The sequence below is a fragment of the Maylandia zebra genome, linkage group LG23, assembly GCF_041146795.1.
Source record: "Maylandia zebra isolate NMK-2024a linkage group LG23, Mzebra_GT3a, whole genome shotgun sequence".
Lineage (NCBI taxonomy): Eukaryota > Metazoa > Chordata > Actinopteri > Cichliformes > Cichlidae > Maylandia > Maylandia zebra.
In genome coordinates, this window is record NC_135188.1 from 22,618,055 (window position 1) to 22,634,807 (window position 16,753).

The 16,753-nt window shown below is 38.5% G+C and overlaps 1 protein-coding gene across 2 annotated transcripts in view; it reads right to left on the reverse strand.

The window, feature by feature from the left end:
- Positions 1-490: 490 nt before the first annotated feature.
- The window catches only part of crfa4 (cytokine receptor family, class I receptor 4), a 63,949-nt gene continuing 47,686 nt past the window's right edge, over positions 491-16,753 (reverse strand). For both annotated transcript variants that reach the window (XM_004562539.6, XM_004562538.6), the window contains exons 4-9: positions 11,837-12,006; positions 8,594-8,772; positions 7,785-7,938; positions 6,018-6,105; positions 4,626-4,695; positions 491-4,190 (exon numbers count right to left, since the gene is read on the reverse strand). In XM_004562539.6, the coding sequence (XP_004562596.2) occupies positions 3,513-4,190; positions 4,626-4,695; positions 6,018-6,105; positions 7,785-7,938; positions 8,594-8,772; positions 11,837-12,006 (1,339 nt within the window). In that variant the 3' untranslated portion in view covers positions 491-3,512. The remainder of the gene's footprint in view (positions 4,191-4,625; positions 4,696-6,017; positions 6,106-7,784; positions 7,939-8,593; positions 8,773-11,836; positions 12,007-16,753) is intronic.

Consider the following 16,753-nt stretch of genomic DNA (forward strand, 5'->3'; position numbering starts at 1 on the left):
AGTGGACTTTCACACATGACACATTTGACTCTCACAAAAACCACTGTTTTTCTCTTAATTTCACATTATTTATTTTCTACTTTTTTCATTTTTAGCTTCTTTTGGTGTTTGGTTCCTTTAGCCTGTTACAAAATAAAACTTACGATAAGCCCAGTTCCGCCTAAAGTAAGCCTAGCTCTTTATTCTAGGCATTTATAAATGATATATTGACAGTTCATTAATATTTAGTAACCATTTATCTATCTTCAATAAGTTGTTGATCATCACAAGGACAAGAAGATATAACTCGCATAGGAGGCAGGACAGAACCAAATCCAGTTATGCTGACAGGTAACTGCAATTTGGACACATTAGTGAGAAACATGAGAGGAAATAAACAAGAAGGATTATTCTTGGAGCAATCACGAATCACTCCGTTTTATCAACCATCTCAAACAGTTTTGATTTAAAGGTGTGTGCATTAAGAATGATGAAGCCCACACACTTTTAGAAGCTTTTAAACTCTTTATTTTATTGAAGAGTAATCGAAAGTGCTTTTGTCTAGACACAATAAAAGGTGAAACTGTAACTAACACTGAGTAGGTTTTGTACATGCTCCACACAGCACACATGTGCAGACACTGTAGGTGTTCACCCATCAGCCATTTATGCTCATATTAAAAGATTTCCAGGAGTGTAGGAGTGGCACGTTGGCTGCTTGAGAGTTCAACACGACAGAGGAATAGCAAACAAATAGTACTCTGTGAGAAAAGGCACGTACAGGCACAAGAAGAGGTAACAGCACGACGTCTAACTGCAACATCCACAAGAAAAAAACCCCACGGTGACGGCACACTTCTCAGTGTCAGAGCTAACAGGGCAGCGGTGTGTCATGGTCCCTGTGCCTCCCCGGCCAGCCCAGTGTGGCCACAAGTGCTTGTTGTTTTACTGTCTCTCTGCTCCCCTTGCCTTGCTCTCTCTCTCTCTCCTACCTGTCTGCCTGGGCGGAGCTCGGATTGGGCTCACGCCCTTGGCCCACGCACCTGCAGCTGATCTCCGGTGATCTCCTGGCACTGCACTGTCAAGATATCATCATCATGTTGGAAAAAGACTTTTTAATGGAATTAACCAGCAAACACATGTAAAACTCTCTGGTAACCATGGCAACAGGATAGGAACTCATTGCTTTCCACTGCTAAAGTATGATTTTGTGGTCATTTCATGTATTTCTGTGTCCTGAAACAGCTAGTGGGACAACAATGGCAGCCATTTCGACAATAACAAGGTAGAAATTATTAGTAAGCTACAGAACCCACCTCAACACAGTGGTTACAGCATTTCTCTGAGGCTTAAGGAATCAAAAATCACCTAGTGTATCCAGCTGGTAAAATGCTACTGGCTTTTCTTTGGTGGCATGTTTGGCACTCTGATGCTGGAAACGTTTTAAGACATTCTAAAACAGCCAAATGATTTCATGATATTGTTGGGCTTGAATGTCAGGATGCTGACTGGTCAAATCCTTCTCAGGGTGTCTAGGATATAAATTGTGGAAGAGTTAGGACATTCAGAATTAAGACTGATACATCAAGAGGCCTTATGTCTTAGACACACTACAGGTATTGTTCATCCCATTGGTCTGAAGAATAGGGCTAGAACAGCTTTCTAATTTTAGCTGTCATTACAATCTGGAAATAGAGTAAGATCACCTGGCACCAAAGATCAGCCAGCAGCAGATGGACAGATTGGATTTGCTCTTTAAAAATATCCTTCTTTTTCAACCAACTCTTTGTATTTAACCCCTGACGAGTCCTCAGACTCTTTGAATTCTTTGACCTAAATACAAAATGTAATACTGCAATTTAAATGCATGCACTGGTTCTCTTTGATTTCCAAAATATGTCACTTCGATCCAAGAAAATAAAGAACACACTACCTGAGGGTGGTCTTTCATCATTTCAAAAAATATATATAACACTTTTTGTAATAGTGTTATTTTTTAATCCTGACTAAAACCATCTGTTATGAAAATATATACTATTGTGTAATAGACCAGAGGGGGAGGGCTTTACCTTATTAAATATTCTCTGGAAACTAAAGAGATGTGGCCAGAGGTAGAAGTTTGTTAATCCTGTGAGGTCTCAGTGATTATACTGATGCTTAGCGATTACAAAGTCATTTTGTTATTATCCCAATTCCCAAACGTTACAGCAATCAGAATGCCTTTTGCTTCTCTCCAAAATATAGGGTCCTGACTGAGACCTCATAAAGTTAAACATACTGAGTACAATGAAAATAAATTCACAGTTTCTGTCTTCCTGAGGGAGTGGAGTTACTTTTCCTTGATTCCTTATATTTCTGGAATAAATCTCTAAATAAATCTTTTGGGACTCTGGACTGAAAATGTAACAGGTTCCTCCTCTGAAGAGAAACAGGTGTTCTCATCTGCCAAGTCCGGCTTCTTGGCAGCAGCCAGCTTCATGTCATACCAGGAGTGTGAGTTTAACTTCGGAGCCAAGCCTTTCCGTCACCCACACACACACACACACACACACACACACACACACACACACACACACACACACACACACACACATATATATATATATATATATATATAATTTTTTTTTTTTTTTTTTATTCCTCCCCAGTCTGGGACACCCACTGAAATGTGCCAGACTCACATTCTGAAAGTGATGCAAATATTCCCCTACAAGGCCGGCACATGTAAGTACTACACAATGGAATAAGTTGATATCCTGGACATGAAGATTGCCATATTTACAGCTTTGTAACATATATGTGTAATATGCACCAGATGTTGCTTTAATGACACTGAAAGAGAAAACAGTGGGATGAAAGTTAAACAATCCCCGTAAATCAAACACCCTTCAACATCAGATTGCACTTTTTCCTGAGAAGACATACAACCCTGAATGAGAAGCTTTGGGGAAAAGCAGCGAGTGGTAAAGTGACATTTATATTATTTTATTTACAGTTACGCTTCCTCAAGTTTGATGAACTCCATTACCCATAAATAGAGCTCAGTGTTAATCTCATCAGGAAATCCAGCTTTTGTGGATGACGTGCTTGCTTGTATTAATTTAGTCTTGATTTTTTTCCTCTTAACTATTGATTTCTTTGATTTTAGCTCTAGCATAGTGCATGTGAAGCTTAAAATTTAGCCAAGTGTCTTTGAAATGATCAGTTTCAATACTGTGAGGGCCCAAATGTTGGTCATCGAAACATAATGTTCTTTATTGCATCAGTATTGTTGGTCCATAGTCTTTTAAATGGTTTCCAATACTAGATCAGGATGTTAGCAAGCTAAAAAAAAGGCTCTTTGAGCTTGCAGATTTACTTCCTGTTGTTAAGTCAACCAGGTGCTCTTCTTCTTTGAAGCTTGAATGGTGTGGAACAGAACAGTATCACTTTCCAGTCAAACCAGCAGGTTACAGGAGATTTTACTTTGCATATTTTAAAAGTCTCTGCGTTAGACGTATTTTCTCAAAGTTTATAGATCTCCTTCCTGTGACTCAGCCACTGTTGTCAACAGCAACAGGCAGCAGAGGGACAGCCGCCTCACTCTTCTCAGAGTTGCCACCATCATTCTTCCTAGTTTGGTGGTTGGTTGTCTTCTTTTTCTCCTCCTTCTCTGCAGTATCTAAATTAGCCCTTGGGAGAGGTGGGAACTCCCTGCAGTATGGCGGCGGCAAGCATGGCACTAGATGTACCTCACCACTTTCATTTAAGAGCTGGACACAGGTGTAGAAGTCCTGCGGTGAGGGGCTGGTGCTGAAAGTGAGGTCTGGAGTGGGGATGGTGTTGGAAAGGCTGGGATGTTCCATTATGCTGTAGTCCGTCCGGGGCAGTGATACGATCTCTGGCATCGGCCACGGGGAAGGAATACTCAGAGGTGGGGTGAAGGCTTTATTGGGTAAAGAGCAGTAAGGTGGCACATTCTGCATGTACGAGTTTGGGTTTAGAGCTGTGAGCTGATGCCGGGTGGACACTTCTAAGGGCGCCGGGTTGCAGGGAACTATTAAGGTGTCCCTCTCTGATTCCGAAGGGTTGTGTGCGTCGCTGCTGTGCTTCGGTGTGGTGAGATAGATGTCATCAGTGCTGACGTGGTCCCAGACTTCCTCAGAGTAGCTTGGAGGCCTGTATCTGTGGAAGTTACTGAAGTGGCGGTTGATTTCGTCCAAGTTCCCCTTCTGAGGATGGAGGTGGGGATGGGAGGAATAAATAAATAAAGAAAAAAATAATGAACCAAGGAGAAATTAAGATGTAGAAGAAAATGGGAAAAGAAGAAGAATGATAAAGGAAATAATAGTAAGGCAAATTAAGAAATTAAGAGGAAGAGGATCAGGAAAGCAAAAGCATGAGAAATGAAAATTAAGATGAGGAAAAATAGAATCAAAATGTAAATGGGAAATGAGGAAAGTGATAGAAAAAAGAAAAAGAACATGAGGGCAATTTTCAGTGAAAACAGCAAAAGAAGGAGAAACATGAGGATACAATAAGAAAAAGAGGGGGAGGGGAGATAAAAGCAACAAATGGAAAGAAGGCAATAAAGGAGCAGAAGTACAAGGTCAGGACAAATGGCTAAAACATGACCCTGAAAGGAGGGATGCATGCACGCATTTTACCTTCAGGAGCAATGGGTCAATCCCGATGATCCGTGGCTTTGGAATGGGTGGCAGGAAGTACTCTTTTATTCTGAAGGTGAATGTAGACAGAGAGGAGGTTTGAACATGTCAGTACGCAAACAAAAACAACACATTCATCCTCCCACGCTGTAACAGTGTGACCCTGAGAAGAGACAAAACCTATCGCCGTTCGCTCATTTTGTCCACACTGAGGAGTGAAGCTAATCTTTATTTTTCACAGTGTGTTTCTGTGGAGCCTCTGAAAAGTTCCCATGGAAAATATTATTCTGAACCACTTTCTGCTTTAAATAGGAACTGTTGGTGTGTATTATGGGGCAATGCAGATATGATAAATTATAGGGAAGAGAAGCTCAAACACATGCCAAAATAGTCAAAATATCCTGATCACCTCCTGGTGGCTGTATGTGAAAAGGATTATTCAAAAAAGACTGATCAACAAGCTGGTTTGAAGGGGTTGCCAAGAGAAAACAACTTCTCTCTAAAAAGAACATTGCAACACAGCTTAAGTTTGCAGTGATGCATCTGAACAAACCAGAAGACATCCTTTGGGCAGAAGAGACCAAAGTAAAGATGTCTGATCATAATGCACAAACAAACACAGTGTATCAGCACAAACAATTCATACCAGCTTACAGCATGGTGGTGGAGGGATCATGAGTTAGGCTTGTTTTGCAGCCACAAGTCAATGAGTTGACCATGAGGTGCTCTGTATATCCAAGTATTCTAGAGTCAAATTTGAGACCATCTGTCCAACAACTAAAGCTCGGCCCAAACTGTGTCATTAAACAGGACAATGATCCCAAGCACAGTAGAGAATCTACAGCAGACTGACTGTGGCTCAGTCAAAGTCCAGACTTTAACCTGATTGAAATGCTCTGGTGGGACTAGATTATTTTTAATATGTAGTGATATGTAAAACCTTGAAAAAGGGTGTACTTGCCTTTAATTGACACACATAAAATAGGCAGCTTCACGGCAGCACTAAGCTAGCACACACACATTGAACGAAGTCAGTGTTCCAGCCATAAAATGTATTTAATCTTTTTAAAAAATGTAGCGTTATCTCTGAGCCTGCTCTTCCTGTGCGTCAGAATTGGATAGTTTAACAATTTAAGTTTAACAATTTCTCTGCAGCTGAACATTCTTTACAAATTTGAAGGTCTTCCTAAAAATGAATCAGTTCAGATGTAAAGAAAATTCTTATTGACAGCTACAAAAACAAGAAGCAGGGCAGCAGTTAGCGTCTTACTTCTACACCTGCAATATTAAACCCAAAAATCTAAATCAAATGATGTGTGTGTGTTTGTGTGTCCGGGCGCATGTGTATATGTGGCAAGACAAAGATAGAAACAGATGTGTATTTTTTCTCACCTCTTGCTTTGTAGAACAATACTGAAGGTGATAACAAGCAGAGCCACAACGCCAACTCCAGTCACCAGAATCAGCACCAGCAATTTACCTGCACAGGTAAAACACACCTTGAGTCACCGTCCCTCTCCTCCTCCCCTGCAGCTTTACTCCTTCAGTGACACATTTAATTGGGAAAAGGGATGTTTTTTTAACAGAGGAAATCTTTTGTGATGTTGTGGGTGGGCCTAAGGGGCTTGGACCCACCAATTTAACAAAGAGCCCATCAGGACTGCCTGTGAGAGAGATTTTCCTCGATTTCATGTTAAATGATTATAACAAATACAATTAAAAATAAAAAATGAAAAAAGACTGTCGTTTTCCAATCTTTGAAGATAACATTCATTAATTTATCATTCACACCAATCAGAACAGGCCATTTCACACGAGCTGATGCATGTTAAGCAAGCAGGAGTCATTCAGCAAAGAAACTTTCTTTAATTTTTTTTCTTTTGCATTGCATACTGCTGTGGATGCATATCTTGTGACATGGCATGATGCTTATTGAAGCAGCATGGCTCTCTCCTGCTGTTTAAAAGATATTTACACTACCCTTAGGGGAAAAAACTAATTTTCCCTGAGATTGTTAATAAATGGGTCACATGTATTTTACACAGTAGCTTTTTTTCACAGTAGAACTACACAGAGCTGAACATTTCTGCATATCGTTCTCTTTGAAAGCAGAGGCAGTTTCTATTGAGAGAAGTTAATGAATTTAAATACAATGAGCCTCTCGACTGATGAGAGTCAATGTAGCTTATCAAACAGTCTCTTTCTTCAGCTCTCTTTTACTGTGATCTAGCCTATATGATAGAAATAATTCAAATAAGACAGGATTTATTTAATTTCAGTTGGATTTCAGTGTCTAGCCATCCATCCATCCATCCATCATCTATGGAGTAGTAGCAGATCTAATCTGAATCCCTCCCAAATGACTGAAGTTCTCACCCGATCACTGAGGGAGAGCCTCTTTCAGTCACTGCCCACAGCTTGTGAACTGGCTTATATTAGTATTTCTAATGTACAGCAAAAATAACAGTGATTGATTGGGTACTGCTTCCTTGATTGATACAGGCACATGTACCTGCTTGTAATAAATAGAAGTGGTAGCATTAAAAACATTAACTTCTGTAATGTGAATCCTCAGCTCAAATAGATCTGATCCATTCTGTCCAAATTCAGAATCCTGGCACTGCACTGAAAGAAATGCTGTTTCTATGTCTGAAAAACTGTCTTTTTTTGTTTGTTTTTTTAAATTTGTTTTTTTTAAAACAACATTGCATGTAAAAGAAATATGCTTAATGTGCTTAAAAAGCTTAGCATGTGTCTGCAGGATTAATGTCTAGTGTCAAGCTGTAGATGTTTGAATCCTTCCTCCTGTGCCACAGCACTACTGAGTCTGTGTTGAGAGCTTTTAACTGGATGGTGTTTTTTTTAAGTTATTGATATCTTGTCATTGCCTGTACTAAATGCAATGTGATTTTATGCCTGCATTATAAAGCTTTAGTTAGGATCTACAATAAAAATAGGTGCTTAACTTTTTTGTACTTGCCTTAAAATTTGTTCAAAATGAATCTCACGAGAAACCGACAAAATATAATTTAAAAATGCAGAAACATACTGTGTTCACTGCAATTAAACCAACAATAAATGTAAAAATAAGAAACACTTGAAAGTCAAAACCAGAAGCATGTAAATCAGCACCGTTACTCCGTCTGGCTGCTGATGTACCTGCAGACTGCCTCGGGGGGATGCTCATCACCAGCGTGGCGCTCCAGTCACTCCACAGCTTGGAGTGCTGCGCACGGCAACGAACTCGGACCACGTAGTCGTCCACCGGGAGTCCAAGCAGCTCCACCTGAGGCTCACGCAGAGGATACTTCACCTGCATACAGACAACATGTTCTGTGACATGCAGACCATAATGAACTACTTTATACGTAAAACTCTGTCTAAAGAAGAGTAATGAACTCAGTGTAACGTGTATAACATTTTCTGCCACATTGTTTTACACAGGATTTTGTTGGCAAATTTTTTTTAAGTTCTTGGTTCGTTTGTTTTGTATCTTGAGATTCTATGTGCTCAATTTAGGGTCTCTCCTCTTTTTTCCTGACATTTTGTTGAAGTTTGCCATCCTCATCACATTTTTGTTTGAGCTTGTTTTTTCTAATGTCTATTAATTAAATTCTGTACAAGATTCAAAATATTATCTTTTATGTAGATGATGCACCCAACATTTTCCTCACACCCACAAGCTAGTTTCTCATTCACCTGAAACCAAAACTCGATTAAAACAAATGACTGTAATCTCACATTTGAATCAGTTGTCTGCGCTTAAATTATTTTTAAAAGTAAAATAAAATAAAGGCAAATATCACCAATTTAATTCAGAAACACACCTCAGTGATGTAAAGATTTCTTTTCTTTCCTAAATAAATATCCAGAACTGTAAATGTAAAGATCTTCCCCCAAGAACTTTTTTTCTTTTCTTCCATTTGTATAAAAACTCATCTGTAGTTCATTATTACTTCTCTCTTTACCTTCCAGTTGTCTGGCTCGGTAATACGTCTGTACTGCAGCTCATAGACCAGCGTGATCCAACCGTACTGCACATGGGCAGGCACCGGGTAGGTCCAGGAGATCAGCGCATTGTGGCCCATTTCATCACCACCGACGTCTGTCAGGTTGTAGGTCAGGTTGACTGGTGTTTCCGTCTGAACTGTGAACAAAAAAAGGATCCAGAACATGGTAAATACTAGTGTATCAGAATTGTCAAAATTCTGGGTTCTCTTTTCTCTTAGACTTGGGTAGGAACTATTAGTACCCTACTTATCACTGGTGGTGGACTTCAGAAGGGGTCAGCACAGAGACTACAAGCCCATCATCATCAATGGAGCTCCAGCGGAGAGGGTGCAGTCCTTCAAGTATCTTGGTGTCCACATCTCCTCAGACCTGACATGGGCTGCCCACATTCAGGTCCAGACCAAAAAGGCTAGGCAGCGCCTGTATCACCTACGACAACTGAGGAAGTTCAGGGTCTCTCCAAAGATCCTCAGGATTTTCTATACAGGCGCTGTGGAGAGCATCCTCACACAGAACATGACATCGTGGTTCGGGAACAGCTGTGTGAAGGACCAAAAAGCTCTCCAGAGAGTGATCCGTACAGCAGAACGCTGCTGCAGGATTGCTCTCCCCCCGCTTCAGGACACCTACACCAGGAGATGCCGGACTAAAGCAGCGCAGATACTGAAGGACCCGTCCCATCCAGGCAACAAACAGTTCCAACTTCTGCAATCTGGTAGAAGGTTCCGCATCTTCCGGGCAAGGACAGAGAGACTCAAGAGGAGCTTCTATCCCCAAGCCATCCGTGCCCTAAACACACACACCCGCCCGCTCACATCATCTATAATTGACTGAGGCAGGACTCTTCCAGACACTAAACCAAGGCACAATGTACATTTCAATTCCTTTAATTTTAAATTGTCTATCCTGTAAAATAGTCAGATGTCTATTCATATTAATGTACAGAATTCACCTGCTTGCTGCTACTACTGCACATTCACCCAATGTATATACTACATATATATATAATGTTCTTCCTCTACACCCCCTCCCCCCCCCCCCCCTCCCAATTTCTTTGCACATGTCGAGGAGCGTGTCAGACTACATTTCACTGTGTGTTATACTTGTATAACTATGCATGTGACAAATAAAGAACCTTGAACTTGAACTTGAAGCATATTGGGAGGCTTTGAGAGTACTATACAGGGATATAATATAAACACTACACTCTCTATATTTTAACATTAAAAAATGTCAAACTCATTATGTAGTGAGTCTGAAAATGTATTGGAGTGTTCTCATTAAAACTCTAATTGAAATTCGACATCAAAGGGTATTTGTCAGAGGGAAATTCACCCTCTGACTGATTCATCTAAGGTGTGTTTGCTTCTTCTTAGGTTATTAAGCCTTAAAACATATTCTGGCAGAAAGCAACAGGCTCTGAAAATAAGTCAAGAGAGCAGTGCTGGGAGAAAACCATTAATCTTGTGAATTCATAAGTGAAAACATTTATTTTGCCACTCAATCTGCTCTCAATGCTGCTGTTTCTTTCCAAACTGACAGCTGCTCATTAAAGATGTTAAATGTTAAACTAGATCCATTTAAATAGAGCTGAAGAAGCGCATTCAGGTATGGCACTGTGCCATAATGAAAGAGACGAGGAAATCACTTTAGCTTTGGACCAAAGCAAAGTAAAATTTGTTTTCCCAAATTGAATAGGCTCTGTAATAGACTGAACAGCTTTCTAATCTGCTTGATTTGTTGCCATTCCAGCTAAAAATGGAGTTAAGAGCCAAGCCAATTGGTAATGTATTTTCTGATTCAGGAATTTAAATGTATGTAAGTTGTGAGGAGACAGCAGACAGTGTGTTCTGCAAAAGTACAAATGGAAAGTGCCAAAAGAGCCAAATGTTGACAACACAGCATTCTGACCTGTCATCCAAACATGGTCCCTCTAGGTTACAAAAAAAGCATAGCCAAAACACTTACACACAAACCAATGTGTGACATCACTGTGGTTGTGTCCATCTGTTATATACAGTTTATGTGTAAAAGGTATTCCCTCAGCAGACGGTACTTGTTACACTTAAAGACAATTTTAAATCAAAACTCTAAACACGACCTGTCCAGATGAGGTTATGTGTTGAGGGTAAGTACCATGGTGATTCAGCCAGATAGCCACAACGCTTCCTTTAATCTCCCTTCATAGTGCACACCTCACATCCCCCTATTATCCTCTATTTAGGTTCAGGATTAATCCAATCCAGATGAAGTAGGTGGGTAATTATTCACGCCATCACAGTGACTATTACAGTTGTTATTAACTCCTAGTTCTCGGCAAACTGGCAGCTCTGTCAACTGTCAAGTTCTCTTTGTCTTTTTATGAACTTGAAGATGAGCCTAAAGATCCTCCTCTGTCCTTGAGTGTTAATTTTTTTTAATGAATGGTGTGATGTAATGATAAAGAGGTCAAATTTACAGCTGTACTTAGTTAGGGCTAATTTTGAGCAAGGACAAAACCTGTTATTTACATAGTGAATAAAGGTCATATTGAGCTGCTTGTACTAATAACACATTTGGTGGCTTTTTACCAGATACACATAAAATTACAGCTCAATTATGATGACAGTGAGGAAAAGTTAAAAACCTACTGATTTCCAGTCCAAAGTCCTTTGGCTCTTCGTGTACAAATGTTTTTCTGTTTCTGATTTATATCGAGTTTGAGATTAGAACAAGTTCTCCTTCCCGTGAACTTGCTGTGAATTATCTTATTTATGCAATCTTTTAAGTTTTCCAGGAGGTAAAATGAATTAAAGCCTGCAGACAATAAAGTCATCTCACTTTTGCCCTTTATTTCGCTGCTGCTTTGACCACAGGTGGCGCAGCTGGCTGTCTGAGCATGAAGATTTCTTTTTTAAAAAATGGGTTTATCAATACTCAGACATGAATTTTGAAGCCTTGAAACTCGCTCTGTTTTCGTCTGTTTTCTTGTATCACTTTGTTCTCAATGTTAGTCAGTAAATAAGAGGTCGCAAGGAGAAATCTGCACCAAAATCCATTTCCAATGGAATCAAATTCCATTTAACAGAACAGTTTTGTTGTTGGCTGAATAACAAACGAACCAAATCAAAACAAAAAGAAGCAAAAAAACTGAACTTCTGTGTAATGGAGTCATATAATTAGTTTGAATCAGCATTTTTAACCGAGATCCGACCCCTTACCTATTTCCGCCACGTCCAGGCAGTGCTGCTTGGAGGTGTAGTTTCTGTGGGTGGTTATGGCGGTCACGGTCAAACAGTACACCATCCATATAGATGTGTGGCTGCTGTCAAAGTGGCAGCTGTTGGGGCCGCCAGTCACATAGTCTGGACATTCCAGTTTGGCTTCCTTCCTTCACAAAATCAAAGAAAAAACACATTTAGATAAACACTAACAAACAAAAGGGAAATCAGTAAATTAACACTGGACATCTTTTTAAACAATACTTGGGCTTTCTTTTCTTTTTGGCTTTTTTAACAGTCTAATTGTGTGGATGCCTTAATAGGCATCCACACTATTGAGTTCCTGTTTCTCTTTATTCTTTATTATTCCGGGTGTTTCCGTACACTTTTCGCCGTGGATCTACTTCCACAATTTTTGTGCTATTTTCACCGTTCAAACTCTAAACTGTTCTGCTCTTTCTGCTTATGCCGGCTATGACTTTTGGTGTTTATTACTATTATACTTTTTAAAATATTACACTTTTTTCCTTTAATTTGTCCCATTGAAATGAATGGGAAACTTCCACAATTCTGCTAAAACTTTCTTGTCTTTGAAACTTAACTACTGCCTCATACTTTCACCTAGAAACTCCATTCAAACTTTAAAACGTTCTCAAATGATTGGGCTATTCCTGTATGATTCAGCTTTTTCAGATCTTCTACTGTTTTCATCTTATCTCTCTTTAAGTCTTCAGTTGCAAAATTGTGATTTTTCAGAAAATACATGCGTTGCTATGGTTGCTATGCAATTAACTCAGAGGGGACAGTGAAACTGTTTGAATTTTCTCTTCATGTCCAAACAACTTCTTGCTACTCGCTCAATTTCCACTCAAGCCCCACAGATTATACACCAAAACGTAGGTATTTTTGCTGGCTTTCAGAAACTGTCCCTATCATTGTTGTGGGACTCATAGTTATTTTGCAAATCTCCTCAGAGTAACACAAAGTCAGAAAACTCTCCATATAAACTCAATGGAGAGTTTGTTCAAAATCACCGCTGGATTTCTCTAATGAGAGGCATTTTCAAATTGTCATATCTCCTTAACGAAGCGAAGTTAAGACATGAGGCTTGTCCCGGTATATCTTCAGACACTCCTGATGCTCACAATTCAAGAATTATTTTCTCACCTATTACCGTTCTGAGATGAGTTAGACTTGTTTGAGGGTAGGAAATTTGTCTCTCGCTCAGATTTCATCAGATTTCAAATTCTGGAAATGAGTCACTTTTTTCTCTCATCATATCTTTTTGATGGATTTCCACAGAGCCCTGAAAATTTCCATGACTGTTCACCAAAGCCTGCTGTTTCTTACGGTGAAAGAATGATTTTGATGCTCCATATAGATTTAGAGTTACCAAAGGTTGTTTGAGAGCAAGTCAAGGCAGTTTTTGCTTCGCCTCTACTCAGTTACAGTGTATTACAAGTCATATATCTTTAATAATTTATATTTTATCTCTGAATTATGAAGACCTGAAGATTCCCCCATCTCTTCTGAACAAAACAATGTCTGAATGACCGTTCTAGCCTCTACGGTTAGGAAATTATGGCCATTTGTTCGAGGGGAATCCTGAATGTCAGAAATACACTGAAGAAAACTCACACCTCTCTCTGTGTCTGCGTGTGTAAGGGCTGACTACAGCAGGTGCAGCTAATTTAACTGACCTACATATACCAAGCCCAGACTCTCAACAGCTCCTGTTCCCTTTACTGTCTGTGTATGTGTGTCTGTGTATCAATATTTCTCCTATGTTTAGGTATTACTCCTCAATCATAGTATTTCTGCTAAAGCAAAGTACTTCTACTACATCTTAGTACTTCTGCTAAATCATAGTATTTTTTGAAAAATCATAGTATATTTGCCAAATCATGGTATTTGTGCAAAATCATGGTTTTGGGGCCAAATCATAATATTTCTGTTATGTTATAGTATATGTGCTGAATATATTATATGTGCCAAATCACAGTATTTATACCAAATTATAGTATTTATGCCAAATTACAGTATTTCTGCTAAAAAGCAGAAATAGTCCTTTTTAGCAGGAATTTCTGCCAAAAGATAGTATTTATGTTAAAACATAGTATTTCTGCTAAATCAGAGTATTCCTGCCAAATCATAGTATTTGTACTGAAACATAGTACTTCTGCCCAATCACATTATTTGTACTAAATGATAGTACTTGTGCCAAATCATAGTATTTGTGCCAAAGCATCGTATTTGTATGGAGTCATAGTATTTCTTCTAAATCATAGTATTTCAATCAAATCTCAGTAGTTGTTGTTAAAACGCAGTATTATTGCAAAATCATAGTATTTGTACCCATTCATAGTATTTCTGCTAAATCATAGCATTTGTGCCAAATCATGGTATTTGTGCAATAACATAGTATGTCTGCAAAACCATAGTTTATCCCTTATGTTATAGTATTACTACTAAGGCATAGTATTTCTGCCAAATCATAGTATTTGTACTAAATCATAGTACTTGTGCCAAATCATAGTATTTGTTGCACATCATAGTATTGGAACCAAAACATAGTATTTGTCCCAAAGCATCGTATTTGTATGGAGTAATAGTATTTCTTCAAAATCATAGTATTTCAATCAAATCTCAGTAGTTGTGTTAAAATGCAGTATTATTGCCAAATCATAGTATTTGTACCCAATCATAGTATTTTTGCCATGTCATTGTATTTGTGCCGAATCATGGTATTTTTGCCAAATCGTGGTATTTGTGCCCAATTAATAATTCTGTTATGTTATAGTATTACTACTAACTCGTAGAATATCTGTTATGTTATAGTGTATCTGCGGAATATAGTATGTGTGCCAAATCGTAGTATTTATACCAAATCACAGTATTTGTGCTAAAACATAGTATTTCTGCCATATTGTGGTATTTGTGCAAGAATATTGAACTGTTATGTTATAGTATTACTATTAAGTCATAGTATTTCTGCGTTGTTATAGTATTTGTGCTAAAACGTAGTATCTCTGCCAAGTCATAGAATTACTGCAATTTCATAGTTTTTTTAGGAAATCTGTTATGTTATAGTATTACTACTAAGTCATAGTATTTCTGCCAAATCATAGTATTTGTGCCAAAGCATCGTATTTGTATGGAGTCATAGTATTTCAATCAAATCTCAGTAGTTGTTGTGAAAACGCAGTATTATTGCCAAATCATAGTATTTGTACCCAATCTTAGTATTTCTGCTAAATCATAGCATTTGTTCCAAATCATGGTATTTGTGCAAAAACATAGTATGTCTGCAAAACCATAGTATATCTCTTATGTTATAGTATTACTACTAAGGCATAGTATTTCTGCCAAATCATAGTATTTGTACTAAATCATAGTACTTGTGCCAAATCATAGTATTTGTTGCACATCATAGTATTGGAACCAAAACATAGTATTTGTCCCAAAGCATCGTATTTGTATGGAGTAATAGTATTTCTTCAAAATCATAGTATTTCAATCAAATCTCAGTACTTGTGTTAAAATGCAGTATTATTGCCAAATCATAGTATTTGTACCCAATCATAGTATTTTTGCCAAATTGTGGTATTTGTGCCCAATTAATAATTCTGTTATGTTATAGTATTACTACTAAGTCGTAGAATATCTGTTATGTTATAGTGTATCTGCGGAATATAGTATGTGTGCCAAATCGTAGTATTTATACCAAATCACAGTATTTATGCTAAAACATAGTATTTCTGCCATATTGTGGTATTTGTGCTAGAACATTGAACTGTTATGTTATAGTATTACTACTAAGTCATAGTATTTCTGCCAAATCATAGTATTTGTGTGAATTTGTATACTGTAATATCACTGTAGTATGTAGTGGCTAAGTAGGGGGTGTTTACAGTGTAAATAGGTCATCTCTTGTGTTGGAGTGCCCTCTTGTGGCGCCTTTTGGGTAGTGCCTTAGTAAACGTGAACCCTGTAAGAAGTGGTATCAGACTGATTTGTAGTGGAGGAATTTGTTGCCAGTTTTCTTAATCATAGAAACCACACCATATCACCTCTCCACATCCTCCTACTGTATGCCATGCCTCCCTGTACCATCCATCTGACCGCCAATAAACTCCACCTGTGGTAATCTAATCCCTGGATGTCAGCCTCTCCTTCTGACCGAGGATAGTTACTATTGCAGCACCACCCAGCATTAAACTGACGTACACCATTCTGTACAATAGTATTTGTGCTAAAAAGTAGTATTTCTGCCAAATCATAGTATTACTGCTATTTCATACTATTTAAGCGAAATTACAGTGTTTCTGCAAAAACATGTTTGAGGGGTGGAAATCTGTCCTCCTCTCATTTTTCAAACTCCGAAAATTAAGCCATTTCTTCTCTCGTCATGTCTCCGCGACGGAGATACAAAGAGCTATGTAAATCGCAGTCAAAGTACACCAAAGTCCGCTGATTCACCCAGTGCAAGAATTATGCTTCTATCCCACCTAGTTTTTGAGTACAAATTTATACACTATCACAGACCGGTAATTCATATTGATAATTTATTACAATTCTGCAAAGTTTTATGATTTTACCAGCTTTTCTAATATGGACCTCAGATTCTTGTTAACAGTCTATGGCAGAAACACATACAAGTACACAGCCTGATGAAGCAGACAGAAGCAGTACCTCTGATTGGTTCAGAATTTTCACCTCTTATCAGCACAAATCTCAGCCTCTTCTGCTGTTTTCATTAAAATTGTAAGCTTTTCCACCTTTTTTCAGTTACGTGAGAACCAGTTTGGCTCAATGAGTAGCTGAAAAATATCAGCCTCTTCTTCTGTTTTAGCAGGATTTCAGAGTTCAGCTTTTTCACTTGTTTTAAGCACAAATTTCAGTTTCATTACCTCATTT